This window comes from Falco punctatus, assembly GCF_963210335.1.
Source record: "Falco punctatus genome assembly, chromosome: 1".
Lineage (NCBI taxonomy): Eukaryota > Metazoa > Chordata > Aves > Falconiformes > Falconidae > Falco > Falco punctatus.
This window is the reverse complement of record NC_137580.1, coordinates 50521931-50548626: the sequence shown is the minus strand read 5'-3', so window position 1 is coordinate 50548626 and position 26696 is coordinate 50521931. Positions and strand designations below refer to the sequence as shown.

The following is a 26696-nucleotide window of genomic DNA, read 5'->3' as shown; positions in this document are numbered from 1 at the left end:
CATGCACCATGACATGCTTGCTACAGCTTTATTGATCCAGCTGAAAATATATTGGGTTTGCTTGAAGCTTAGTCAGATTTGTGCTGTGTTGTCTTGATATTTAATACTTACTACCAAATTTAGAGAAAACTTGTACGGTAATCTTCTAACGTGAGCTGTGATAGGAACACATTCCAGCTGAGTTCACTTTTGATCCTCTTGCTGTTTTTTACAAGTCCTAAAATCAAGGAATAGGAAAAAATAATAAAAGCCCTGCCTTTTTTCCCTGCTGTTCTGCAGTCCTTTCTACATAGTGGACTAAGTCAGGAAAGAGGAGGACTTACCCCATAGTTGTGTCATCTCTCTTGAACAGCTGCAAACCTATATAACCTCCCAGCCCAGAAAAAAGCAAGCGTGTTCTGTATTGTTCCCCATCAACACTGTCAGTTTAAATCCTTAGGTTTCTTCTGTTTATGAAGCAAGATGTGCAGATGATATAAATGCTGAGGCAAAACCAAATGGCTTCAGGAAGAAGATCTACTCCAGTGATAGCTCCAGCTCTGAAGACACAGCTTCAGAAGGTGGAAGTGAATGGGCTGATCCGTGTGAGGAGGAGCTTTTTTCTCGAACTCAACTATAAAAACTGCAGCGTAGAACAGATGATTTAAAAGTAACATGAGATGGAAAACTATCCTTCTTGAGGGTCTGTAGCTCTAAAACAACAACTTGAGTTTCTTCTTCAGTTAATGGATTCAGATGTGTATTTATCTTTCTCTTCTTGCTTATTTTATAGATGAGGACACAGCTGTCCTGTTGAAGATTTTTCTTTTTCCCCAAAAAAAACTGTTAAATTCTTGGCTATTTGAACTAGACTAGATTGTGTTGTCAAATCAAGAATGGATGTGCATGTGCTTGTCTTAGTAGTACCACTGCTTTTTTGCATCTTAATTGCAGTTATTTTCATTCGTAACTGTAGCCCTACCACTATTACTATCTTCTTAGCATCGCAGTGTCTACAACTACTTCTGCTATTCAGAGACTTCAGCTTTCTGCACATTAGGCTTTGTTCTTTAAGAACTGGGAGATAAATACTTAACACTGTAATCTATCAGTGCCTTTCTGAATGCAGGAGAAAAGCATGAATGACTTGTCCAGTCTTCATTCAGTAAATCTCATAACTTTGAAGTAGGAACAACAGGGTTGTGCTTTAGAGACTTACAGAAACTGTGTTTTCTATCCTATGATTCCCCCCTCCCGCAAACCAACACTGAAGATACCATGGTTTGTATTTTTGCTAACTGGAGAAGCCAAGGATTTTTTGTAGGTATGGAGGCAATGTGGGCTTTTATTTTCCCTTTTTTTTTTCTTTCTTTTTTTTTTTTTTTTTTTTGTCCTTTTTAGCAACTTGCCAATGCAGGGCAGAAGTTTAAAAAGTAACACCAAAAATAATAAACCACTGGGGTGATGTGTGGATTGTTGTGAATTTTGTGGCGAGGAATGAGAACGTTGTCTTGTTGCAGATGATGGCATTCATGTAACCTGCAAAAGCATCCTGTACTGAACTTGAGCCTGAATGACTGAAACTTACCTAAAATGCTCAGAGTGTTCAATGTTTTAAACGCAAAGGGTCAGTGCTTCACTTGAAAGAAATCCTGTGGCTGCTGCAGTTAGCTGCTGTTGTGGCTGTAATTTAGTAAATCTCGTAGTTCATTTTGTGTTTCTGAGAGAATGTGTGGGGCAAGTTATGTGTGTGGTGGGTGGGGGTAGGGAAGGTGATGACTTACAACATACATGTGTGATTGCAGTAGTGATTGTTGCTTTATGTGACTTGCTTTTAAATTTTATTTTGTTAACTTAGTCAATACATTGTCAAGTTGCATCTGTACAAGACTATCAACTCCTTGTGCTTTTAACACATTATGCAAAATGTATAAGCCAGGAGGAGCAATATTTGCAAAACTAAACATCCTAAGTTTTTACCAACTCATAGTTTAAACAACAACAACTAACTAGTCTATACAATAGCAGCATGTCTATAACATCAGGAAGTGCAGAAAGTCCAATACTGACTTGAAAAGCTTAACCATTAATTTTGACAGGCAATAAACCTCATGAGAACCGCGGCCGTTTGAAATGAGAGCTGAACTGCCTTTGAAATATGTTCTGTGCTAGAAAGGTTTTCTGAGTAACTGGGTTTTGTTGCCTTCACTCAATTGATAATGTAAGAATTGAAATACATGGTTGGAAAACCGTGCCATTCTTTGTGCAACACTTTTGTTGAGATCCTTACTTCAAATTGGCTTGGTTTGTCCTTACCCAGGGACTTTCTTTTGGTCCTCCTCATAGACTATGTTTTAGGGCTTGTATTCATACGGCAAATTTTTGACACTTTACAGTTTCTTTTCTTAATTTATTTGCAGACTTTGGATAGATTTATGTATATTTTACTTTCTTCTGGAGCTTCCTTGAGAGGTTGTTTAGCACCTGCACTGAGAACTAGTTAACTGTAACATGAAAGTAAAAAAGAACTTTACACACAAATTCTTCAAATCACTACAGTGAAGAATGGAATAGAACTTCATTTGAGAACAAGAAATGACCAAATGGACATATTTCAAACACAAACTTCAGCTCAGTTAATTTTGGCTAGAGCTGCTTCTTTGGTAAGAAAGGGCTCAAAAATAACAAAGGTGTTGCTCATAGTTACATTGTGGCATGTAATAATTCCAGCACCTTTGGGGAAAACGAAATCTTACATTGAGCTTGGGCAATAACAAATTGTCTTTACTTGTTTTCATAGTTTAATGGCTAAAGCTCTAAAGCTTTCAGTAAGAGTTGAAGTGTGGTTTTTAGTTTTTCTGTATGGATAGAAACACACACAACAACAACAACAAAAGCATTAAAGGTTGGCATACGCTGAACCGCACTGTGGTATGAAGCGCATTGCATATCCATAGCACTGAAGTATCAGTTTTCCATTCCTGGGCTGAAATTTGTTTCTACTTTTTGCTTCAAGTGGTTGTATTGTTCTGATTTCACGTACACCAGAGTAACTGATTTTGTTTTCTTGTGGAGTTACTTAACACCGAATAAAAATATAAAAGGACAATTGGATGGCGTGTGTGTTCATTTTCTTTGGTTAACATATATAAAACTTAGGTACAACATGGCAGTCAAGCATTAAACATTCTGGAGAGATAGCAGGAGGTATCTAATTTGGAAGTCCTTTTCAGTGCTACAGTGTTTTAGTCTATTTTTTTTATTTGTTTTCAGTACAAGGGAGGAAAGTGAAATACACTGCATGTGTTCTTTAGAAAAAAGGAAGACAAGCAAACAAAATAAGCTTAGGCCCCACTTAATTATTTCTGTAGACTATATCATACTGTCATTCCAAAAATAAATTTGTAATGACAACTTCATGTTTAGAGAACATGAGACCCCTTTAAAAAAAAAAAAAAATAAAACCCAAGCAAACCCAGACCCTCTCTCACATAACAGTTAAAGAACTTTTATCTAGCTGTGGGATCTAAAATAGCAGACGTTTATTTCTGCTTTCAATTTGTGTTCAGCCATCAAATGGTTAGTATCTTACTTCTACTTTTAGGAAAACTGCATCTGTGACAAGAAAATACACACTATGAACTCCATGGCCAGACATCCTTTTATAAAAAGGAAAAAAAAAGACTCAATTTTCCACAGCTCACACTCAGCTTGGTGGAGACACGTGCATTATGTTGCTGTAAGTTTACAGCCACAGTGACTTGGGATTCCATGCAGAATGATTCTGACTCCCCTAAACCAGAAATGCAATGAAAACAGTATGTAAATACACCCTTGGGAAATAATGGAAAATAGTTGCTCTGTAAGGCCTGTGTCTGAATACTTTTGTTTGTAAGTATCTAGCAGGCTTTAAACTTGGTACTGAAAACTTTCAAAGGCATAAATTATTTGTAATTATTTCTTAAATGTAGCAGCAGGAGTATATTTTCATTGTGTTTACAGAAGATGCTTGATAAGAATTCTGTTTAATCAGCCAGGCCTTTCAGTTATTGTGTCTGAATCAATATTAACTCCACATATCCTAAAGAATTAGTTTCCAATGTAAACAATGCTGCTGTTGTGCAAAAAACACTGCCTAGTCCTAGGCAGCAATTGCATCTGTCAGTGGTGGGGCAGGCTTTAAACGCATGTCAAACGATGACTTCACGGGAGTGCTGTCTGCCGTTCAAAATACATGGACAGGTACTGCAGCTCTGGGAGTCTTCCCAGAATTCCCTGACAGTAACTCATTCTTTTCCTGCTGGGACCAGTTATTATCCCCAATGAATCTTTCATCTACCTTTCACATATGGCATCTTACATAATTTTCTTTTATGACCTGTGAAATAGTAGCAACAAGACTCCAGGCATTTGGGACAAATGAGACTTAACTGATACATTTTAGCTTTATACAGCAAGATCTCTTTTCCATTGTTCAAGTTGCTCTTAAAATGTATTGTAACATGCAAGTGCTTAGAAATTTTATGAGCTACCTCTGTGTTCCAATGTGATGATAATGGAATTAAAAGGCAGAACAAAGCTGCAGAGCTGGCACTGGGTCGACATGCTGCCAAGAAACAAAACATTGGTTTTCCTGCCCTCCATCACTGTGTATAGCTTCACCTATAAAGAACGCACCAAGGACAGAAACTAGGATGAGAGAGTTCCATGTGCGCTGCCTTCTCCAACCTGACAGCCTTCCTGCAGGGCAGCGTGTAGGTCCTGGAAGAACCGTAGCTCTCACCGTAATGTATTTGCAACTGCAGAACCCAGTTAATCTGAAAACATAAGAAGGTGCAATAGCAGTAGTAAGTTTCTTATTACCCTCTCGGTACAATGCAGGGCCACTTTTATTAACAGCGGTAACAGCTATATAATGCTGCTACAATTGCTTTTCATATAAAGATTGTAGAAATTTTTAATGAGGAAGGCTTAACTGGTCATCAGTTCTGTGTAGATCGATTTTACTCACTACAAGGAAACAAAAGACACAGTCAGTATAGCAACTCCTTGTATCACAGAATTGAGCAGTCTCAAATTCTTGAATTTCTTCTAAAATCAATCTAAACAATCAAGCCCATTAAAGTGTAGATGAGTATGTTTTCATTTTCATTTCAGTGCTTTTCTTGTTTGTAGCCATGGAAATGCCCGAGCAAAGGGCACTACAGTATAGTAGCAGTACTGAAGGCAAGTACATAAGCACTACAATAGACTGCCTCAAAAAGGGGTGCCACCTCCACATTGGAGATTTTTAGGAAAAGATGAGACAAACGTGTCAGAAATTATGGTGGGCCTGGCTAAATACATCCTGCCTCAAGAAAAATGAGGAACTAAGGGATCTCCAGATTTCTCTGAATCCTGTTTCCCACACAGGAACAGCTTATTTCCAGAAGGGCTATTAAACTGATTCATAGTTCACAGAGAAAACCATTGGGTTGCCTTTGGGATGTTAAAACTTGCACATTTTTTCCTTTATTGATCACAAACTTGTGTTTGAAAAAAGTACAGCTTGTGTGTGTTTTAAGCCCGTTGTCCAAAGAGTGACTCACCTCAGTAATCCCTACATGCTACAGTAGGCCACCCTGATCCTTTCTGGATACGGGACAGAAATTGGTAATGAACTTTTCTTTTTTGCATACTTACTTTATTCATGGAATAATTAATATTAAGAACTGTTAGCACCCTTTTTGTTCCCAATAGCCTTTTGGTAGGATTTTTCCCTTTTTCTCTTGACATTTTTTCTTAAGTTTCCTAACTTCTATTTTTGTATTGGTTTGGCTTTTGTCTTCACTTTGTAATGGGGTTTTAGCCCATAGTCTTTTGACTCTGGAACCCTTATCTATTTGACACCAAAGTCTTCAAACAGTCTCAATTGTCATTCATGCTTCTAAAATATTTTTCCTCTATTTTTCTCATAATTTTATTCAATACAAAAATATTAAATTCCTTGAAGCACTGCAGATCCATAGAGACATAATAAGTGGATCTGTTATCTGCCCAAATTGAATGTTACTTAGACTCATTCATCATTATCAGTTCTAGACAACAACTAATTTTTAACGCAGTACTTTTTTTTTCCTAATGAGATCCACTAGGAAGTTACCACTTGCTGAATGCAATACCTTTTGTGTTACAGAATGAATCTATTTGCTTTTAGAAATGTAATTTAAATTGTGCTTGACTAAGAGAGTAAATCTGCTATAGCATCCCAACATTTCATTATGCAGCTGGGCATAATAAAAACCTTTTTTCCTTCTCTGGTAGGATTTAGTGATGAGTGAAGACCCATAACAGAAGTACGATGGAAATTCTGTTAGCAGTTATTTATGGGCACTTAAGATTCTGCAGTTCTGAGCTATTAATACAAGCAGCAATATTTGTAGTTTGTATAGTCTTACTCCCTCACACCTTATCGCTCATTTCGTCTTTCCTAAACAGTATGTAGACATAGAAACAATCCAGTCACATGCATTATGTTTTAATAATATAAATTCAGATGTGCTGGAAAGTCTCACACTTTTGTCCCCGACTTTTCCTGCTCTTCATTTTCTTGCTGGCTCATGGAGGGGAACCTTAAACCATAGAAGTCTGCTCTTACCCAGTGGTAACAGAAGGGTTAACAGTAATGGTACTTACACACTGGCTTCATTTTCCTCGTCCTTTATGAGGTTTAAGTTCCTATAGAAGGCGGCAGCCTTTTGGGAGAATGAAATGACATGTTCTTCAGCTGTTGCCGATTCATCCCAAACCTATTAAAATGATTTGGTGCATAGACGTTGCACTGCTAGTAGGAATGCCTGTGCTGGAAATGGACTGCTAGCAAACACAGATGTGCAAGAGACAAATACTAGTTTTGTGAGAACAACATTAATTTGTGATGAAAAGCATAGTATTCTCCATTTGTCAAAAACATCACCATTTGCTTCTGAGGTATTGATATTTTTCATCAAATCATCATCATCATTGCTACAAGTCAGGAGAAACCTGAATTTATTCATTGTTGCCTTCTGTGCCATCAAACATGCATTAGTTACTTTACCATACATACAAATAATTCTGTAAAGCAAGGAGGAAAAACATCAATGTCTCATCTCTGTTCTGATACTTACCTTCAAAAGAGAACTTTTCTGCTTCTTAGCATGATGGACAGTAACAGAGATTATGCAGTATTTGCTGCACTTACTTGGTACACTTGCACTTTTGCTTGTGCGAGCTAAAACTACCTTACATTACATGGATGGTTAATGGAGGCAGGAGCTGTTAGTCAGCTAGTATTCAAATATTCAATGATTTAATACCTTTACAACATGCACATCTTTGGTTAACTAGAGAAAAAAATATGTACTGAAATGTCTTCTAGTTTGTGACAGAGAGTTACCGACCTCAAGATGGATAGGGAGCTGCACAGCTGATGCAAATGAAGCTGTTTGGCTGTCTCTGAAAGCTGCTTGCATCATACTTGGCTTCTGATGAATGAATCTAGATGTTCCCATGTAGTTCTTAAAAACATTTAAATTAAAAGTATCAATTCCAAAATTGCTGAAGCTTCAAAACAGAACTGAAAGGCTAAGCAGAAAATTATTTCCCACATCTACAGGCATAAGCAGCAGGAGGGAAGCTTGCGCTTCTGTTCCTTAACTCTAAAGGATCAAATGAAGGACTGTTACTTGGCATACTTTTTTCATATGTAGTATATTTCAGAGAAATCAGTGAGACAGAACACAGCGCAAACTCTTCATGCTTTCTTGCAAAATAACCATGAAATCACCATATTGAATTCTGCTGGCATGAATATGAGTTTGTATGATGGAGCTTTGGATTGAATGTTTTCAAAAAATTAAAATCTCTAGCAATGATCTATTATTAGACCACATAGATGTTTTTTGCCCAGTAAGTGAACATCAGTTGGCAATTTGAAACTGCTCTATGTAGTGCTTCATTTCTGCACAACAACCACAGGCAAGACACTCTTGAACAACACATCAGGATTTTGTCCCTAGAATTTTTACAAAATTATTTTACAGGTTTACCTGACTGAATCAATGGCAGAGGACTGATGATAACCATGCTGAGTAAGCACCACAACTAACTTCTTATCATGCTTTTCAGGATTTACTTGCAACCCATCTGTTAAAACAGAAAGACTTTGATTTCTCAGCGTGCCCTTCTGGATGAACATTAGATTTTGCACAGCTGAAAAACAAAGGTGCTAAAGGTCTCCTTTGCACTTAGGCATTTATACTTCCCATACCTGGTAGTAGGTATACCTGGTCAGTTTTCTTCTAGTAATTAGGACATTCCATGCTTCCATGAGAATTAATGGTGTGACACTGTGTTTAGTCACAGCCCTTAAGCTTTTACCAATACAGAGGCCTTATAATACGTAATACTTGCTGACAGAAACCACGTTATCTCGGGTGGAAGTGGCTTTAACAGAACTGATGCTAACCGCTAATGCAAAAGTTCAACTTCTGCTCATAGCTCACAACCACCAGAAATGCTGTTTAGCCTTTTCCACAAGGTATGTAGCCATTTACATGCAACAGAGTTCGGCTTTTTATATTGACTAGGCTGTAATTTTCTGTTAACGTTTTGAGGCTGACCCTGGTATTTTTTCACCACCTAGCACATTGGGACCCCAGTTGTTCTGCGTTTCTTCAGTGCAAAGAACAGTAAGGATGTTGTTGTGAGTGGGTATCTAAAAACCTACCAGCTGAATAGGAAGAGTCATCTGTGGGTTGAAAATGGAAAAAAATCAACTAAAATAAATCACTTGGAATGGAATCTGAAAGGTATTATGATTGTTAGGCAAAATACTATCCTTAAATAAGTGCTGACTCAAAAAGTGCCAAACTCCTTGTGTGACTTGAAACTTTCAGCTGGACTTTACAGTCTGCTAGTGCTGAAAGATTCCCTGCAGTGGACTTTATAACCGTTTCTTCAGCCTAAATAATATTATGAAGATGGGAGTATCATTATTTCCTTGGGAGACACTCTGCAGACTTACAGATTTCATGATGGTGTATTTCCATGTTGTTATTTACCCTAGGAACCTAACAATTTTGACCCAAGTTTGATGATACCATGACAATACACTCTTGTGGTTGTGCCAAGAGAAGACTTGATTCCCACTCTCAAAACCAGGAGGCGAATGTTAATACTGAAAAAGGAATTAGGGACAGCATATGCTGCAAAGCAGTACGTCTCCTGTGTATAAACAACTTTATAGTGCTTCAAAGCTGTTTTGTTCTTATTTACCTTCTTTTAATAGTAACATGCACGCTGTCTTGCAGAGGTAGCAGTGATTTTCAAAGAAAGATATGGAGAAATTAGTGCTAATCTTAATTGGTTTATGTTGATACCCATCTTAGAAATCCAGCAGAGTAGGTGTTGATATTTATCAGTCTTTGATGCAGTCACAGGAAGAAATCTGCAGAGGTGTAACTCTTGTTGATGGTAGGTTTTCAGTGCCTACTTCTCATCTTGATAGCACGGAACTGGTGTTAATGGGGTCACGGTGGCAAGTACTTCTGTAAGTTTACCTCAGCCTCTCGCAATTTATTCAGGTGTAACTTGCCCATATCAAAACTTGAATAATCATGGCTTTGCTCTTCCTGATATTGAGCCAATTACATTAACAGGAGTTCAGGTATTTCTGCATTTGCTGCAGTCACGCTTGCAGCTTCAGGGCAGACGTAGGTGTGAAGCGATGAGAGGCTGGTACTTGCATCTTCAGTTAAGATGGGGAACAACTTTTATCTTATTACCATTCCAGACACATGATCACTGAGTCTAGGTGCAAAACGTATATGATCTTGGCAGGAAAAGAAAAAAAAAAAAAAAAAAAAAGGGCAGTAACGATTCGAAATACAAGAAAGCTTGAGTACTGCTCCTCTAAGGTCCCGACTGCTCGCAACCCCTTGGTCTCAGCGGGGCGGCAGGGAGAAGGGGTGTGCGCGGGGTTCGCTGTGCAAATGCCAGAAGAGAGCACTCTGCGACGGCAGGTGAAAATAAAGAGAATGGAAAGATAAATCAAACACGCTAGAATAGCCATTACCATCCTTGAGCCTCCACTTCTGGCATTACGGGTCAGTTGCGCGGAGGTAAGGAAACACCTTAACCTGATGCCCCAGACCTTCCACAGCCCAGACGCAAAACCCCACTGACTTTTGTTTTTCTCTTCAGAGCAGCCGGGCACACAAGGGGAGCCCCGCCGCAGACGGGCTCCCCGCGGTCTCTCACGCTGCCACCGGCAGTAACGCAGCCGCCCGGCAGCCGAACACCGCCTCCCCTCCAGCGGGGGGCACGGAACCGCTCTGAACGGGCGACCCCTGCCAAGCCCGGCCGCTCTTCAGCCCGCTCCGCCCGCCGCGCTCACCCCACCGCCGCCGCCGCCACCGCCTCCTCCACGGCCGTCCCGGCCGCGCCCCGCCGTGCCCCCCACCCGGGGCGCGCTGAGGCGATTCAAAATGGCGGCCGGCGCGCAGCCCCGGCGCCCAGCGGCCGCCCCCCACCGCGCAGGCGTCTCATTCCCCGGCGGGCGGAGCTTCCCAGCGCCGCGCTGGGGAGGGGGAGCGGCGGGAGGCGGCCGAGCCGCGGGGACCGGAGCGTCCCGGTAGGAGCCCGGCGCCTGTCCCGCCGGCGGAGTCCGCCGCCGCGCCCGCAGCCAGGTGTGCGCCGTGCCGTGCCGCCGCGGGGGCGGGCGCCATGGGAGGCCCTGCGCCGCGTGGAGAGGGCGCCCGGCGGGCGGCGGCCGCCCCGCCTCACCTGCGCTGAACCCGCCGCTCGTCCGCCCGCACCGCAGAGCGACATGGACCGCCCGCCGCAGCCGCCCGCCGCCTGCTAGTCCCGCGGCAGCTGCGGGGCAGGTCGGGCATGGCCCAGCATGAGGAGAGCGGCGGAGGGCAGCGCTACCCCGGTGAGGCGTCAAAGCTTCCGCGTACCTCTTCCTCCTCGGGCGGCGGCTCGCAGCCCTGCCGGGCCCGGCCGCGCTTGGGCCGGGGGGGGTCGGTGGCACCTGTTGGGTGGGGGCGGGAGCAGCCCCCGCAGCGGGGGTCTCGCCGGGCAGGGGCCCGAGGGGCGGCCGCTCGCCGCGCCCGGCCGGGGCCGCCTGAAAAAGTTGCAGGAGGCCCCGCCGAGTGGGTTAAACACCGCGGGGGAGGATGAGCGCCGCTTCCTCGAGGCTTCGGGTTGCGTGGTTGGTTTTTTTGTTTTGTTTTTTGTTTTGTTTTTTTGCTATTGTGTCCAGTTTTTGTTTTGTTTCGGTTTGTTGTGTTTAAGTGCAGGCTGCCAGCCGGGAGCCCTTGGCGGCGCGGGGTCAGGCTCGCAGCCCCGGGAAAGCAGCAGCTCCAGCCTCTGGCGCTGCCTCACTTCCCCCTCGACATCCCCAGGCAGTTCCCAAAGACGAAGCAAAACTACAGCCAACAATAGCTGAAGCTCTCCTGACGCTGCTACTGATTTAACGTGGCCACAGATTTTTCTGTAGTGTTGGGGTGGGGAGGAAAAAAAGCCCGGTAAAGTGCTTCTGGAGCCGGGGCTTTAGAAGAACGCTGCGAGTCGCTTATAGCGCCCGCCTGACATAACCAAACCGTGGAAAAGTGGTGGATGGTTTCATTGCTCTCCAGCACTTTGCTCAGAAGCCGGGTTTGTAAAGCTCGGACTTGGTGAAGAGTGCCAGCTGAGAGATAAGGCTTCTTTAAAAAAAACAAAACAAAACAACCCAAAATCCCAACTTCTATCTTTTCGTTTTGTCAGTGCTTATGTCTGTAGCATTAATCGCTGTATTTCGTGCTTTGCTGAAAGCTAGACTTTCTTAGCCTCAGGAATTTATGCTGTTGGCAGCACTGTGGCTGTTAGAACATGAGCATAAACAACCTGAAACAAGAAACGTTTAATAAACAAACCCTGGATTTGATGCTCTTGTGCACTGAGGTCACCTGCAGTTGCAGTTGATAGCAGCAATGTGTTTCTTGGAACATGCAACAAAAATATTCTCAAATGCGTGGAGAATATAAACGCTTAATTTTTAAACAAGATTTTTCCTTTTAAAAGAAAATAAACTAAACAATGGCAACTTCGTAATTGAGGAAATACCTGAGCAGTATATACTGCTGAGCAGTATATGTAATCGGTTCCTTTTCTCGTTCCTCACGTGCGAAGATACAAATCTTGTTTTGTAGACAGTTGTCTTACCCTTCCTTCTGAACAAGTTTGTTGACTAAATTGCATTGCAAGTCACAGCAAACTTGGAAGAATGTGGCTTGAATTGGCATCATTCTGATCTTTGTTTTACTCTAATGGTTAGGCATTGCTGTTAACTTTCTTTAAATTTAACATTAAAATGGGTTTAAAAGCTATTTTATTCTAGATCTTAGAAATTATAATCAAATATGACTTGTTCCATCTGTGTGCTTGAGTGATCGCAAAGTCAAAATCTGTTTTAAAGCCTCTGGTTGTTGTCAGAACATGCCTTCTCGCATGCCATCAGTGATCCGAACCTGGGGAATGTAAGGACTTCTGGACAGCTCTACTGACCAAAACTCTAACCAATCAGACAGAAGAATTTACCTGGGAGAGGGTATAAAAGCAGGACTAATGTAGACTGATTAGGACATTTGCAGTTCAAGGACCTCCTGAGTTTCTTTTTGTTTAGGAATCCTCAGTTATTTTTTCTTCCCTGAGCTTACATGTAAACTTCTGGCATCCACAGTGTACTGTGGTAAGGAATTACGCAGTTCAGCTAGCTATCCTTTGCATGAATAGCTAGATCCTGATGTTAGTTTTGAACCTGGCTGCAAAACTGTCTTTGCCTGGTGCCCCCTTCACACTTGTGTTGGAAGAGTTAATGAGTAAGTAATGTGTTCTTGCCCTCTCCTTGCCACTTGTGACCTCTGCTATATTTTCCTAGCTCCTTTTTCCTTATCTCCCTTCTGGGATATTTGCAGTTTCAAGATCATGGTTCCTATAACACGTAGGATGTTAAGACTACAAATACCGATTTTATTTAGATTATAGTATGTTTAAGTGAACCATAGGGATGATGAATGTGCATTTGCTGTGACAAAACTGCTTGTTCTTTCTCGATAGTTTATTATACTAATAATACTGTTTACTACTAATGCTATGTTTATTGTGATCATAATGCTACAATAATGTTATGTTACTAAATGATTTATGGAAATAAGTTAGTATTGGAACATGTGACACTTAGAACGTTTGACATCAGTTGTCAAATTTTGCAGTTACCGGTGAGGCAGCTAAAATAAGGAGTATAAATATCACTTCACTACATCCTTAAAAACAATCCTACAACAACCTAATACAAAATGAATCAAGAAGTTCTCATTTATGTTTTTGACAGCTGGTTACATCTCAAGTTTTCATTTAAAGCCCTTGCTGGGTACGCTTCAAAGCATCCCACAGTTTCACTGAACTGTGTAAAACCTTTGTAACTTGTTATTGCATAATTTGCTCCAGCAAGCTGGAGCTGTTACGTACTTCTGCAGTTGCTGGTTGCCTATTTAAAGAATCTTCTTGTTAAAATTCTTGCTTAAAAAAAAAATAAATACTGAGCCAAGTTAAAGTAGCCTCAGTACCCTGCGTGGAACTGTTTTTTCACTTTTCTTTGAAAACTTTTACTTAGAGAATTGTTTGGCCTCCTGAGCTGCTGTGTTTACTGGCCCTTCCAAGGCCACTTGAATGCTTACCACTTGTAAGCCTGGGGGTGAAGAGCCATGCAATTAAAGTAAGGACTGCCTGCTGCTTGGGGAAATCGTTGAGCAGAAGTGAAGGTAGTCACTGGAGGAATTCATTATGGAAACATGCTTGTGCTGTTTACTGAAACATCATCAAAGTTGATCCTGGCTGATTACCTTTCTGTACTTTGTTTCCTGGACTGCATTTTCTAGATGCATTTATAAGTGTGAATTGTGGTAAAGCAAACACCTGCACCCTTGCTTATACAGTTCCATAATGTGTGTGTATACTTTAGGGTAATGTTGGGGCTGGGTAGGCTGTTGATTTTAAGAGCAATCATGTGTATGAAGGAGTGGGTGAGCATGGGGAAGAGAAAACTGTGAAAATAAGTGAATCCAGGCAAGGTCTGAGAGAAGGAGATCTGAGTATATTGAACAGTAATTTAATCTAATGCTCTGTGTTATGTCTTACTTGTACACTTTGACTTCACAGTTGACTGTCCCTTGCAATTTTTAACTAGTGAACAGAGAGGTTCGTAATTATGCAGTTGGTATGTTAGCTATCTCAAGACATCACTTCAAATTGCAGTGCATGTAAACTTTTCAGACCATGGCAATGTGAAAAAAGAGAAGTTGCTATAGCAACTCTATAAGACAAGCGTACATCTTCACAAGCTTTTTAGTCAAAACAATACATTGGAAACCTTGCTTATCCAAAAGATTAGGCAGTTGATGCGTTGATTGATTTGCATGGGTAGTACACAGTTGGCTTTTTGTTAGAAAGTTCTGGAAAGGTCCAAAAGATGAAATATCCAGGGTGGTTTTTACTTGACTTTTCCTTATGCTTAGGAGTGGATTAAACTGGAGTGTCAGAGCAGCTCGTGAACAGCATTTGTGTAGTACACTAAAGAGTTGGGATACCATATGAAGTATGTTTGGATTCATGAACTTTTCACGTGACTGAAAGCTTGTGGAAGAAATTGTTACAGTTTGGACCAGTGGAATATGTTTGAAATGTGTTTTCTGTCACTTACTGCCTGTCAGTATTGTAATGCCAAAGTGTATGGATGGGCTCAAATCTAAGAGCAGACAGTGTGTTGAACCCTGGTGTTTGGCAGGGCTTAGGCGCCATTAGCCAGTGGTTTGGAACTGCTGGGAGGAACCACTTTTCCCAAATAAGATATTTGAGTTTTGTTTTGGGGGTGGTGTGGTTGGGGTTTTTTTTAAGCAGAATGTGGGGAAGACCTCCTGAAGGACAACTGGCACCTTTAATTAACTTGAGACAGAATAGGAGACCAGGCTTCAGGAGCTGGAGGAAAAATCTGTCTAGAAAGCAAGCTGTCTGCAAGATGGAAGGAGTATTCACTCCTTAACACTTAGCCCAGAGTGTTTCACAGTGAAGAAACCATATCTGTCCATAGCAATCTGTCCATATTTGTTCTGCCAACTGCTGCAGAGTAATTACGTTGCAAACTTCAGCAGAGCTGTAGGTAATTTAACTATTCATATAGAAAGAGAAGATGTATGTAATGTCACAGTAATAATCATGTAGTGTTTTAAAGGGTCTGTAGCAGTTCTGGGAGTCAAGGCGGCAGTTCTGATGGTGTTCCAAGTATATGAAAGGCTGCAGTTGCCCATGAGGAGAGTGCATCTACCCTGCAGCTCAACTTGACTGCCCTCTGTTTGAGGGTTACTCAGATGTAGGCTGGAAGTGGTGTACTGACTGAATTTTAATTAACGTGGCGGCAACTCCTGGGGAGACAGTGTGAGTGTACGTTGCAAATGTGAAGACCAGTGATCCCCCCGAGTGCAGTAAATACAATGTATTTGCAAGTGTCAGTTTTACTTCTAGGTGCAGTGACAAAGTGCATCACGTATTGTCAAAACGTTGTCTGCGTGGATAACGCTACAGCTATTCAGATTTTGCATCTCTTACTTAATGCAAACCTGATATATTGCATGTTTTATTTTAGTGACAAATTTATTGTCAGTTTTACAGTTTCCAGAAGAATGCTAAGAAATTCTCTTTAAGTGAACATTTCAGAAGTTTGGTCTAAGTGTATGGAAACAAATTTTGTAGACTCCCAACATCAGTAAATAAGCATTTATGACTGTATAAAAATAATTTTCAAATATTTGTCTCAATATTGACATGGAATGTTAAAGTACTGCAGTTTTTATAGTATGTAATTTCACTCTCAATAGATGTATGCAAAGCAAACACTGGCGCACAAACTGCTTATGAAAAGCTTTTCATGCTTGACACTTTCTAGAAGCCTAGTTTAAGTTGCCATTGTCCTGCTTGATCAAGCAGGGGGAAGGGATAGTAAACACGTGCAAGAGAAGATTAATAACTTATCATTATAAGCCTAAATTATGACAGAACTGAGTGTATTTAAAAAAAAAACCCAACCAAAACAACAACAAAACGAACTGCCAAGAACAAACCACAACCTTCCTGCAAACTCATAATCTTGTCTTTTCTTTCTTTTTCACCAGTTACCAGTTGGGTCAAGACAACTGATGTAAATTTATCCAACTCCTTAAATAGTTTGAGCTTCATGAGAATTCTGGATGCAAGAGTGGGCAGCGGTATCCAGGGCCTTCAAAACTTGAACTCCGGGACCCTGGGATCTCTCTCACTGCCTGAGTATGGGCCTGGCCCACTGTCCAGTGCTGTCAAAGATTGTCATAGCCTTAAATCAGTGGATTCTGGTATTCCCACTCTAGAAATAGGAAATCCAGAGCCTGTTCACTGCAGTGTGTTAACTGTGAAGAGAAAGCAGTCAGAACCTGAAATTGTGCCTGACAGGGCTTTTCAGAGTGCGTGCACGCTGCCGTCTTATGTGCCTCCCCATCCTCTGACTGCTGAGCATGACCATGCTGTGCGAAAATCCTCTACTTTCCCAAGAACTGGGTACGACACTGTCAAACTTTATAGTCCAACTTCAAAAACTCTGAACCGGAGCGATGATATCTCTGTCTGTAGTGTTTCTAGTCTTAGCACAGAACTGTCAACAACTTTATCAGTTAGCAATGAAGACATTTTGGACTTTGTGGTCACAAGCAGTTCAAGTGCAATTGTGAATCTTGAGACTGATGAGGTCCACTTCTCGGATGTTACCCTGAATTCCACTAAAGAGACCAATGATCAGAGCCAGCAGGAGTGTTGTCAGGAGCCAGATGTGGACAGTAAAAGAAAAATACTGGGACCTTTTACAAACTTCTTTGCCAGGTAATGTTTCTGTAAAATATATTTGTATTTTAACAGTGAGATTAAGTAAGATCAAAGGAGTAAGGTCTTGTGTGATATCTTACTTAGAAAGACGTAATGGCTTGCTATTTTATTTTAAATTGGTATAAACATTTTTTTTGTGTCCTGAGTAAGTGGACAAATATTGCTAGGGACTAAGGCTCTGAATCCTCCTTTGTATTATCTATGATATATGGAAACATCTTAAATCTTCTGAAAAGACTCTTTCTGCGTTACAGTAAAAGGAAGTCTGAATGAGGAGGGTTTTTTCTTCTTAGCAAGTGTTTTCTTTCTGGCTTCTCTCGTGATGCCTCGTGATTTTGGCCAATGTCCTTAATCTCATGTCACATAAATAGGTAAATAGGGGTAGGATCCATACCTGTATTGAAGAGTTTTGACATCTAAGGATTCTTAAGTGGTCTGGTAGTGAATGGAGTATTTTATTGATCACTGTAAGTGTATGAAGCTTAAAATACAAATACTTGCAAACGCTTGCATGACTACTATGATTTTTCCAAATTTCAGTTTTGTTAATACCTTTTTTCTTTCATTTTTATACGGAATGAGAATGTCTGACATTCTGTCACTCAGTTGTTCAAATGAAAGCATTGGCCACTCAAAGCAGTTACATGACCTATTCTAAATGTGGCCCTTACAGGAATGATAAGGCATTCTAAATGCAGGTACCTGGTGAAAGCGTTGAATGAGGAAAAAGACTGGTCTGCATTTGGGGTTTGGATCGTTGGTGTGGTTTTGGTTTTCATTTATATAAGATCTTCTTAATATCTCTTGTTTTTAGGATATAATGTCAGAAGTATGGTATGTTTTAGAGAAACATTTCTAGAAATAAACTTCAGGCATCAAGCAGAGTAGGCTGTACTTAACATGTTTTGAACATGTGATTGCTTCGGCTAATCTCTTTTTCCTCATGTAATTTTTTTTTGTTGTGTGAGATGAATAGGTTGATAAAATACTTAAGAGGAAAGGCAAGCATCGTTCTGTGAAAGGCTGCCTTATTTGCAAAGCTTAAGAGACGTGGTTTCTTTAGAACTGCTAAACTGGCTGAAGCCTTCATTGATTTTTATTGTTCGGTAGGCTGGAGTACTGTGCAGCAGAGCTCCAGTCATCACTCGTGTTTGAGGTGCTGAAGCTTTTGTGGACCTCTGTTTGTTGCCATGGAACCAGACTTAATTCTGAAGCAGGAGGCTTCTCAGCACTTCAAAGCCTGAACTTTTGTTACCCATTCTGATAGCACAACTGCTAACTCAAACAAATGCTGTCCTTCAGCCTGCAGGGAGCACAGTGGAACAGGCAGATTTAGACCCTGCTCAAAGTAGGATGCTAAAGTGCTTCTCAGCTTTTCTCATGCAACAAAATAAAGCCATCTGTCCAAACTCTGTTGCGTAGTCCCCAGTTGTTTTGCCAGTATTACAGAAACTATGGTACTCAGTAGACTGAGCTTTTTAACCTGAATCTTTTCAGGTACATTGAATTCCAGAGAGCAAAGGTTTTCCGTAACACCTTTTGAAAGGGGAACAGGTGATCTTGGTCACCCACAGAGTGATGTCATTGTGAGAATATGAGGATTGGGTTCAGACTGGGTGATTGGCTTTGAAGTTCTGGGTGCTCTGTCTGTAACCTGACCTTTAATATCCTTCCCTTTAACATCTGTTTTCTGCTCTATTTCGAAAACAAGAGTTGCTCGCTTTTTGTCTGTACTTGGACACCACACAGCCATATTTTATGCATCAGTTCTCTTATGTCATGTGACCTGGCGGTGAGTTTCATAGGTATAGTACAAGCAGGGAGCTTCCGAAGGTCCTTCTGTGCCACAGGGAATGCTATCTATATTTATGCTGTCAACACTGTTATGGATCAAAACATGTTGGTTTTGTTGATATTTGCACTCCGCTGTCCATGGGGTTGTAATTGCTTCCTCTAATGATCCCACACAGTCCCTGTTCCCTGGAGTTCCTGTGGGCTCCTTTGATTCCTAGGGTTTAAACAAATACTTCAGTAAATGAACCTGGGCCCTGCAATGTGTTTTGTTTGAAAGTAACTGACTTCTAGGGGCCTTCCTACCTAGCTGACCCCGCGCTGTGTGCCAGGGTTTGTGTACAGTGTTAGACAAGGAGGAAGCATTCAGAATAGTATCTTTGAAGACCAGCTTGCTGAGAAGGGAATTTCTTAAAGTAGTTTGTAAAGTGCTGTGGTGGTAGGCATAAACAAAGTCCCAGAGAGAGGAGCATGTTAGCACTTTGCTCTGTGCTGAATGGAGCTTCACTTGAGATACACACTCTTGCAGGTTGTGTCAGCCTTCCTTTTGAAAACCAAGGATGAGTTACAGCAGGAGAAACCCAAATGGCTTTGGCTTTTGCCAGTGGCTGGCATGCGTGTATACAGAGTGGAAGAACAAGCACCTGGGTGGTTTGTACACAGCCTTTCTACCATCCAGCAGCCTGATAGTCATGGGTTATGGCTGCAGTGCTGGGGCTCTCGGCCTTAACCTGCAGGTTTAGCTCTGTGGGGGGATTCTGAGTAATGGGATACTGGTTTGAACCACTGAGAGCGAAGATGAATCAGCTTAGCTTTTGCTCAAGTTGTTAGGTAAAAGGGGAAACATTGCTTCTTGAAATGGCAGCTGTGCTTGTATTGAACCCTGCCATCTGAGAATGTGTTAGTTTCCCTGAACTTGTTTTGTTCATGTTTTTGAACATGTTCAAAAAGTATGTTTGCTCTGGATATGTCACTTAAGATTTGCAGCTGCCTGTAGAGGTAATACTGACAAAAATCAGGTGCTTCCAGTGCCTGGTCACATGTGCTGCTTATGTATCAATTAAGATCAAAAAAAGATCTTTTATAGTACCAAGAAAATGCTTAAAGAAGCAGCTGCTTGGGAATATAACATTATTTCTTAGCACTCTTTATTTTTCCTGGCGAAACAGTATGCATATGTGCATGTGCACTATGCATGATGCTGTGTGTTCTGTATCACTTGTGGAATTGTCTGTGGAGTGTTAGGAAGTGCTGGTGTTGGCTTGGGGCTGCAGTTGAAAACTGAGTTGTGGAAGAGACTGAAGAAAGGAGAACCCAGCTGGCTCATTGCCTGTCAATCTCTGCACCTTCAAGGACACTTGGGAATGGAGCGTAGCTGCCCTACCTTCTTGAGCGCTATGGTGAAGTAAGTTTCCTGGACTGCTTCTCTGGCTCAGTTGCTGTCTCTTTAGCAGATTGAGACTCTGAAAGGTCTGGTTGTTCCCTCGGGCTGTTACATGCCTCTTCAGGTGTGGCAGGAAGATCCAAAGTGAGGAAAAGAGGCAGTTTCCTGCTTGTTCATGCATAGCTTTCCTCTTGCAATTAAGGCATCGTGGGTACAGTGCTAGGTGGGGTACTCTTGCTGTCATGAGTTAGCAAATGAAAGTGGATTATTGCTCCTGAAAACAGCTGTAACACTGACTGCTGACAAAGAAACCTGACACGTTGGTTGTTTCCAAACGTCACATGTACTCATATCAGCTCTAAAAAGCTGAAGGTCTTTCACATAAAGCATGAGTTTGAATTAATTTCCTTCGTTTGAATATATGCAGGAACTTGGTTTGAGAAATAGTGTGAGCAAATAATTGTCTGGGAGACTGGAGCCGGTAGCTTGTCTGTCCATTTGCCCTAGTGACCCAGAGTAGCATAGGATAATGAGTTTTGCCTTTGGACTTTGCTTCTATATAGTACTGCTGAAACACAGACTTTTTAAACGCTCACGTTTTAAACAGCTCTGCTGAGTCAGGACTGTTGTGATCTTACTGCAGAAGTTATACTTTTAATTTATAATTTTCATTTATTGTTTTGGAGACTGAAGATGAGGCTTTTTATGGTTACACACAGAGTGACTGCAGAAAGGACTAGGACTATGTTCAGTTAAATAGTAAGTCATGCAGTTCTCTTCCTTTTTAATGGACTACAAGAATCCTAAGTCTTTATGTAGTCCGCTGTTGTGGATATTGTCTATTTTTGCAGGAATCTGGATTCTCTTTCTTTTCAGGCTACTCCTAAAAGTTTTTGAATCAAGCGTTCGTAGTAGTAGTATCTCGGGAAACCTCAACAGAGAACAGGAACTAGGCATGAAATAAAGGGCTTTAACAAGGCTGTTTCAAAAGAATCTCTGTATTTCCAAGACAAAGCTTCTGAAGCAGGATAGACATCCTGTACCATGCATAGAAGGACAAACCTAGTCTGAACTGTGGCCTTACTTGTAGTCTGATAAGAAAAAGGGCTTAAGTTTCAAAATAATACCTGCTGGTTTCAGCAGTAAGTATGAAATCATGTGAATTTGCTACGTTTATATTGCATAGACATACACATAAGTTTTGAGGTGACTGGTCACACATAATTCAGAGTTCTGAACTTGGGAATTGGGTTCATCGATAGTATAGGTAAGTCACCTATGTTAATGAACAGGACCTTTTCATAATGCTGCTTGTTGCCTTTAATGAAAGGACAGCTTATTCTACTTTGTTAATTTTGGTGGTAAAAGGAAGGTAGAATGGCTAAGAGCATTATAGTGTTGATTTCCCACTTTCATTTCTCTGAACCATAGAAGGGAAGATAAAGGATAAAAATAATTATGATTGAATAATCTGAGATACTAAAGTTTGATTATGATGTCTCTCTTCTGTACACGTTTTCTGTTAAATGAAGCTTATTAGATACAGCATAGGCTGTTTAGAAGGAGACAGGCTGAGAACAGGACTGAAGTGTGTAGGAAGAGGGACAGAAGGAGCTGGATGTGCTGTGGGGGAGGATTTGGGTACACTGTTTTTAACCATAAATGAGCAAAAACTAGCTGAGCTGCAGGTGGAGTTGTTCAGAAGCTGGGAGGAAGGACCCCACAGACCCAGCCTCTGGCAGAGGGATCCTGCATGGACACCTGGCACAGGCTGCCTCGCTGCCCAGCAGCCAGGCTGGGCTCCCTGCTGCAGCAGTAGCCTGACCGCTCCCCCCGGCATCACTGTCCTGTTGGAGGGAAAAGGGAATTTGGTGGTAGTTTCATCCCTCCATGCTACTTTATCTGGGTGCGGTTTGAGCTAATTTTTGTTAATAACGAGTCTGTAAAAGGGCTGGGGAGAAAGGGAGGCCAACAAGCTTATGTTTCAGTGGTGTGGGAAGCAGCATAGGCACTGAGGGTCTGTATTAACAGGTGATGCTGGAAATGATGTTTCAGCAGCCCATGAGGCATTGCAGTATATTCATCTGATGGGTGCTTCAGCCTTTACAATATGGTTTTGTGTACTACTTGCTTGAAAGCCACTTTCTGTCTACTTGAAAGACAAGTGGTCCTCCCCTCATCTGTACGTACTGTCACGTCTCTGTGTAAAACAAAAGAAAAGTTGCAGAATTTTTCTGAAATAAACGTTCTTTGTCAAAGCAAATCTTCCATAGGTACAAAGTTGGAGTTCTACGAAGATAACAGCCTTTTCTTTTGATGAAGTTTGAAAATTGTATGATACAGTTTTCAGAATTCCCATCCTCTAATTCAGTGTATGAAGCTTTGAACTTTGCATGTGGCTGGTCTCCACTAGGCCACGCTAATTTTAATTCCTGTTTTCCCTTTGTGTGTGGAAGAATGTAATTTTTATTTAGAATGAATGTTCTGTTAGTTCTGCCTTAAATTTTGAATTAAATCATATTTAATATGTGGCTTTTTAGAATAAAGAGAAGTTGCATTTGCAGGTAAAATCTGCTTTATTTAAAGTCCTGTTTGTGCAAAACGGTTTACAGTTACTCAACAGCAAAACTAAGAGGCTTGTTGAAGTTACCTGTTCATTATGGAAGTTAAATGAAAATCTGCTCAGCAGTGCTTTGATTTTTGGGTGGATTTTGTTAGTAATGGGACAAAATTATGCAGTAAGTGAGGACTTAACGTGGTGCAGTTATTTGAAATAGTCAAATGTGTGTGTTTTTCTAGTGGCTGGTGGGAAGCATTACAGAAGTCTCACACCAGCTAGTGAACAGGATTTGTCGCGTAGCTGGGTGTTGTATGTTACTTGCAGCATTCAGCTCTAATGCTTTCTTCCCCTGCTCCTTCTCCTTCATCTCCTGTGTGAGGCTGCCTTTTGGAAAGCTTGCGGTTGTTCAGTTCTGCTCATTCTACATGCTTGCTTTTGGAAAGAATGAGTAAGAATTATGTACATTTCGATAGATATATGCAGGCTTCAGGAATTAATTCAGGTGAATGAAAGTAAGGTCTCTGTTCAGCCTGATTCATTGTCTATATGAAAGTTTAGTGAATTACTGGGTTGGTTGGTCGTTGGATCTTCAGTTCATTCGCGAGAATTTTCCTGACGTTCCCCTTAGTTAAAACGAGCTGTGAGAAGTGGATGGCATGGGGGAAGAGGGAGAGAATATCAGCATGATCACGGCCATGTGACACTGTCTAATAAAAATACTGTTTAAATGTTTAGCTGCCTTTTTGTTCCCTACTTTCCTTATCAGCAATATCAACTGCTGTAAGTTATTGAAAGTACAGAAATAATTAAAAAAAATAAAAAAAAAATTTACCCTGACTGAAAAGAGTACGTGAATCAGGGTTGACATTGTGAGGTAATGTTACATATACTTGGAGATTCTGAAAAATGCAGTGAGCAAGATGAAATTAGATAGAATGAATATAAATTCTTGCTCCTTAATTATCTTCTTTTTTTAATACTGTCTTCCTTCCTGTGTTACATAATCTGTGGTGAAGTTGGAGTCAATGTTAGCTTTAATTTTTAAACTTCTTTACAAAGGCTCAAACAAAAAATGGTTTGTTAGTAAGATTCTATATTAAGGAGGAAAATTTGTTTAACAGAAACAGTATGTGGAAACCATGGGTTTTCTGGAGCAGGAATATGTGTTGTTATGCCTTGCTTTGGATATTTAAGAGTTCTGTTAAGTAAATGTTGAGCTTGCTGGCAGGGGAAAAACCCCAGATCTATGAATTTATTTATGATCTATTAATCTCCATTTGGGCACTGTTTACATTGCTATTTTAAGGAGCTATCCATACTAATTAAGCTTCTTTTTGTATTTATCAAGTGCCTCAAAAGTTTTCAAGCCATACCATAAAAATAATAAATAAAATCCCTACAGTAAATAAGGAGTCATTCCCACCTTACACTGACAACTGACAGAATAAATGCAAGAACTTTGTAACAATCATGAGGTAGGACAAGGTATTTACTTAGTGCTTGGACTCCGCTTTATGAGCTGCAGGCTTTCATAAGAGCAGTTTAGGTTGGAAGGGACTTGTGGAGCCATCTGGTGTAACCTGCTGCTTAATGCACGGCTGCCTTCATGTTCCTCAGGACCTTGTCCAGCCAATTGTGAGTACATCCAAGGATGGAGTTACCACAACCTCTGCAGCACATGGTCCAGGACTTAGCACCTACCGCTGTGATTTTTATTTTCCCACCCCTCCCCTTTTATGCAGTTGGAATTCACCCTTGCAGCAGCTTGCTGCTTTGCCTGTTGTTTTTTTTCTTTGCATCTCTGAGAATGGTTATCAGGCTGAATGAAACCAACTGTCTCAGCATCCCTGTTTGTATGGCACAGGCCTTGGTACCTAGCTGTCATAGTGGTCACCCATTGGATTTCCGTTTTTGATCTCTGTATTTTAGCCCAAACATGATACAGATCTAGTCTCATGGGTACCACATAGAGCTTTTAATACTTTTTTCCTCTTGCCCTTGCTAATGTAACCCGGTCCATATTTCGTCTTTATTGCTGCAAGGTCTTAATGCCGAGTCAGGTTCAGCTTTTTGCTTAGGATGACATTTCACATATTCATTCCGGTTTTTATTTGTGTGATAATAGTCCTTCAGATCAATGAAGAAATCTCCTTTCAGACTCCAGGAATATAATTTTGGGTTATTCTGATAACATAGGAATAACTGGGAATTTTTCCAGCTCAAAGAACCATTACATGTAGCTGGTTGGCTCTCATAGTTTGAATTTGGACCCAAAAGTTGCTTTACTGCTGGAGCCCTGACTTGCTGAAACTCCTGTTTCTGAGAATTCAGTAGCATTCGCATGGCAGGCTAGCACTGCATCATCCACATGCAAAGTAGTTCTTGGTTTGCTAGAACCAGTCCTACCTGCTAAACATGCAGGATTAGTGTCTGATTTATATTTTCATGTCTTTGACCCTGCACAAGAGAGTGCAGGCAGCTCTACTTTGTCCTCCTTTGAAATGAGGGCTGTGCTCTAAGAAAAAAAATTAAATGCAGAACGTTGTAGACTTGGTAACTGTTTTATCAAATGCTGCTTCCCCCCCCCAGAAATCTAAATGGAGATTTCCAAGCTACTCTGTTGCAAGCTATTGGATATCCTGTACTGTGAACTTGTATTACTGTCTGCCTTAACTGTGGGAATTATTATTTTTTTTAAGACCTGTAGGTATCTGTTACACTGCAAAGTGTCATTATTCTTGGTTCTCACTGAACATACTGAATGTCAGTGGCTGAAAAACTTTGTTTATAAAATGTGATAGGGATTTATAATAGATGATTTGTCATTAGTTACCTCTTTCATAGGTAGGTCTGTTTCCAGGCTGTCTGGTTGTACTTCTGTTGGATTTGTTTATCTCAAAACCAAGCATTGTTTTTTATTTACCCTGACCTCTGGCAACCTCTGGGAGATAAAATTCTGCAAACCCTGCTTTTATTTTTGATTTTTTTTGAATCCTATTCAAAGCATAACTTCCAATTTATTGATTAAGTTCTTCACCATAGCCAAAATACTTGGATTTTTTTTATGATGTTTTGCTCTGTTGGGTTTTTGGTGTGGTGGTGGTTGGTTGTGTTTTTTTTTTTCCTTTAAATAAGTGTAGGTTGACCGAGAGGTGATCTGGGGTTGGGAGGGGGGAATGCAAGAACTGACAATCACTGAGTCTAGTGAATTATTTCTATAAACCAGTGTTATTTGGTCTTGGGTATCAACTTTTGGCTTTTACCTGTGGAGAATGTAGATTTAGGCTTTTCAGGCAGTTTCGGTAGGTCTTCTGAAAAGAATTTCTTCTCAAGTCCATCAGTTCCCTAGTCATCGTGATTTGTGTGGCAGAGTCTTGTTCCTCCACAATACATTGTTGATTTTTTCAGGGTTTATTTTCTGTGCCTCTGTGGCCAGGGCGCAGATCTGGAACATTTAGAGGTGAGAATCTTTCTTCTGTTTATTGAGGGTAGATTTGTGAAGGTTATGGTTAGTACAGAATACAAAAGGTCATTAAAGGATGAGAAGAAAATGATGTTAGTTTATATTTTGCCTGAAATCCATAGTAGTGCGAGAATGTTTCCTAGATAGTGTTAATTGAATTTGTACCATGCCAGGTAAGGTGGCTGGACACTTTGCTGACAATGCAGCAGGTATTTAATAAAATTTATCTTAATACTTGTTTTTGCTTAATAGGTGCCATATGTTTAAACATCTTGTTTCAATGTAGGTTTCTGGATGCCTTGTGGATTAATGTCTGCGGAGACATCTCTTACACTGTGCATACATGCTCAAAATGGGTTTACCTAGTTTTTAAGGTTAACATCTGCTTACTGTCAAACTCTGTAGATAAAGGCCATTATACATTCCAGTGTGCCTACTTCTGCATAGGCTGAGGGGCTCCAGACCTTGGTGTTCTCATGTAGTTCAGAGTTATTGGGAAGTTTGGGGATCTTCCTCCAGAAGCAGCTGAAATGAGCTTTGACTTGCCT

At 40.9% G+C, this 26696-nt stretch overlaps 2 protein-coding genes and 1 long non-coding RNA gene across 7 annotated transcripts in view; 2 read left to right on the top strand and 1 right to left on the bottom strand.

The window, feature by feature from the left end:
• Positions 1-3088, top strand: part of KIAA0232 — an 80105-nt gene extending 77017 nt beyond the window's left edge. For all 4 annotated transcript variants that reach the window (XM_080373378.1, XM_080373380.1, XM_080373379.1 and 1 more), the window contains one exon: positions 440-3088. In XM_080373378.1, coding sequence (XP_080229504.1) covers positions 440-619 — 180 coding nt within the window. In that variant the 3' untranslated portion in view covers positions 620-3088. The remainder of the gene's footprint in view (positions 1-439) is intronic.
• Positions 1209-10121, bottom strand: LOC308057894. The gene is made up of 2 exons (XR_013925512.1): positions 7401-10121; positions 1209-4796 (listed from the first exon to the last, which is right to left on the bottom strand). It is a non-coding gene; the product is annotated as an uncharacterized lncRNA (long non-coding RNA).
• Positions 10122-10455: 334 nt separating this feature from the next.
• The window catches only part of TBC1D14 (TBC1 domain family member 14), a 70564-nt gene continuing 54323 nt past the window's right edge, over positions 10456-26696 (top strand). Inside the window, exons 1-2 of one of the 2 annotated variants that reach the window (XM_080373450.1) lie at positions 10456-10936; positions 16212-16947. In XM_080373450.1, the coding sequence (XP_080229576.1) occupies positions 10894-10936; positions 16212-16947 (779 nt within the window). In that variant the 5' untranslated portion in view covers positions 10456-10893. Of the gene's footprint in view, positions 10937-12847; positions 12867-16211; positions 16948-26696 lie in introns of those variants that run through there. The other variant, XM_080373449.1, reaches the window with a different exon arrangement.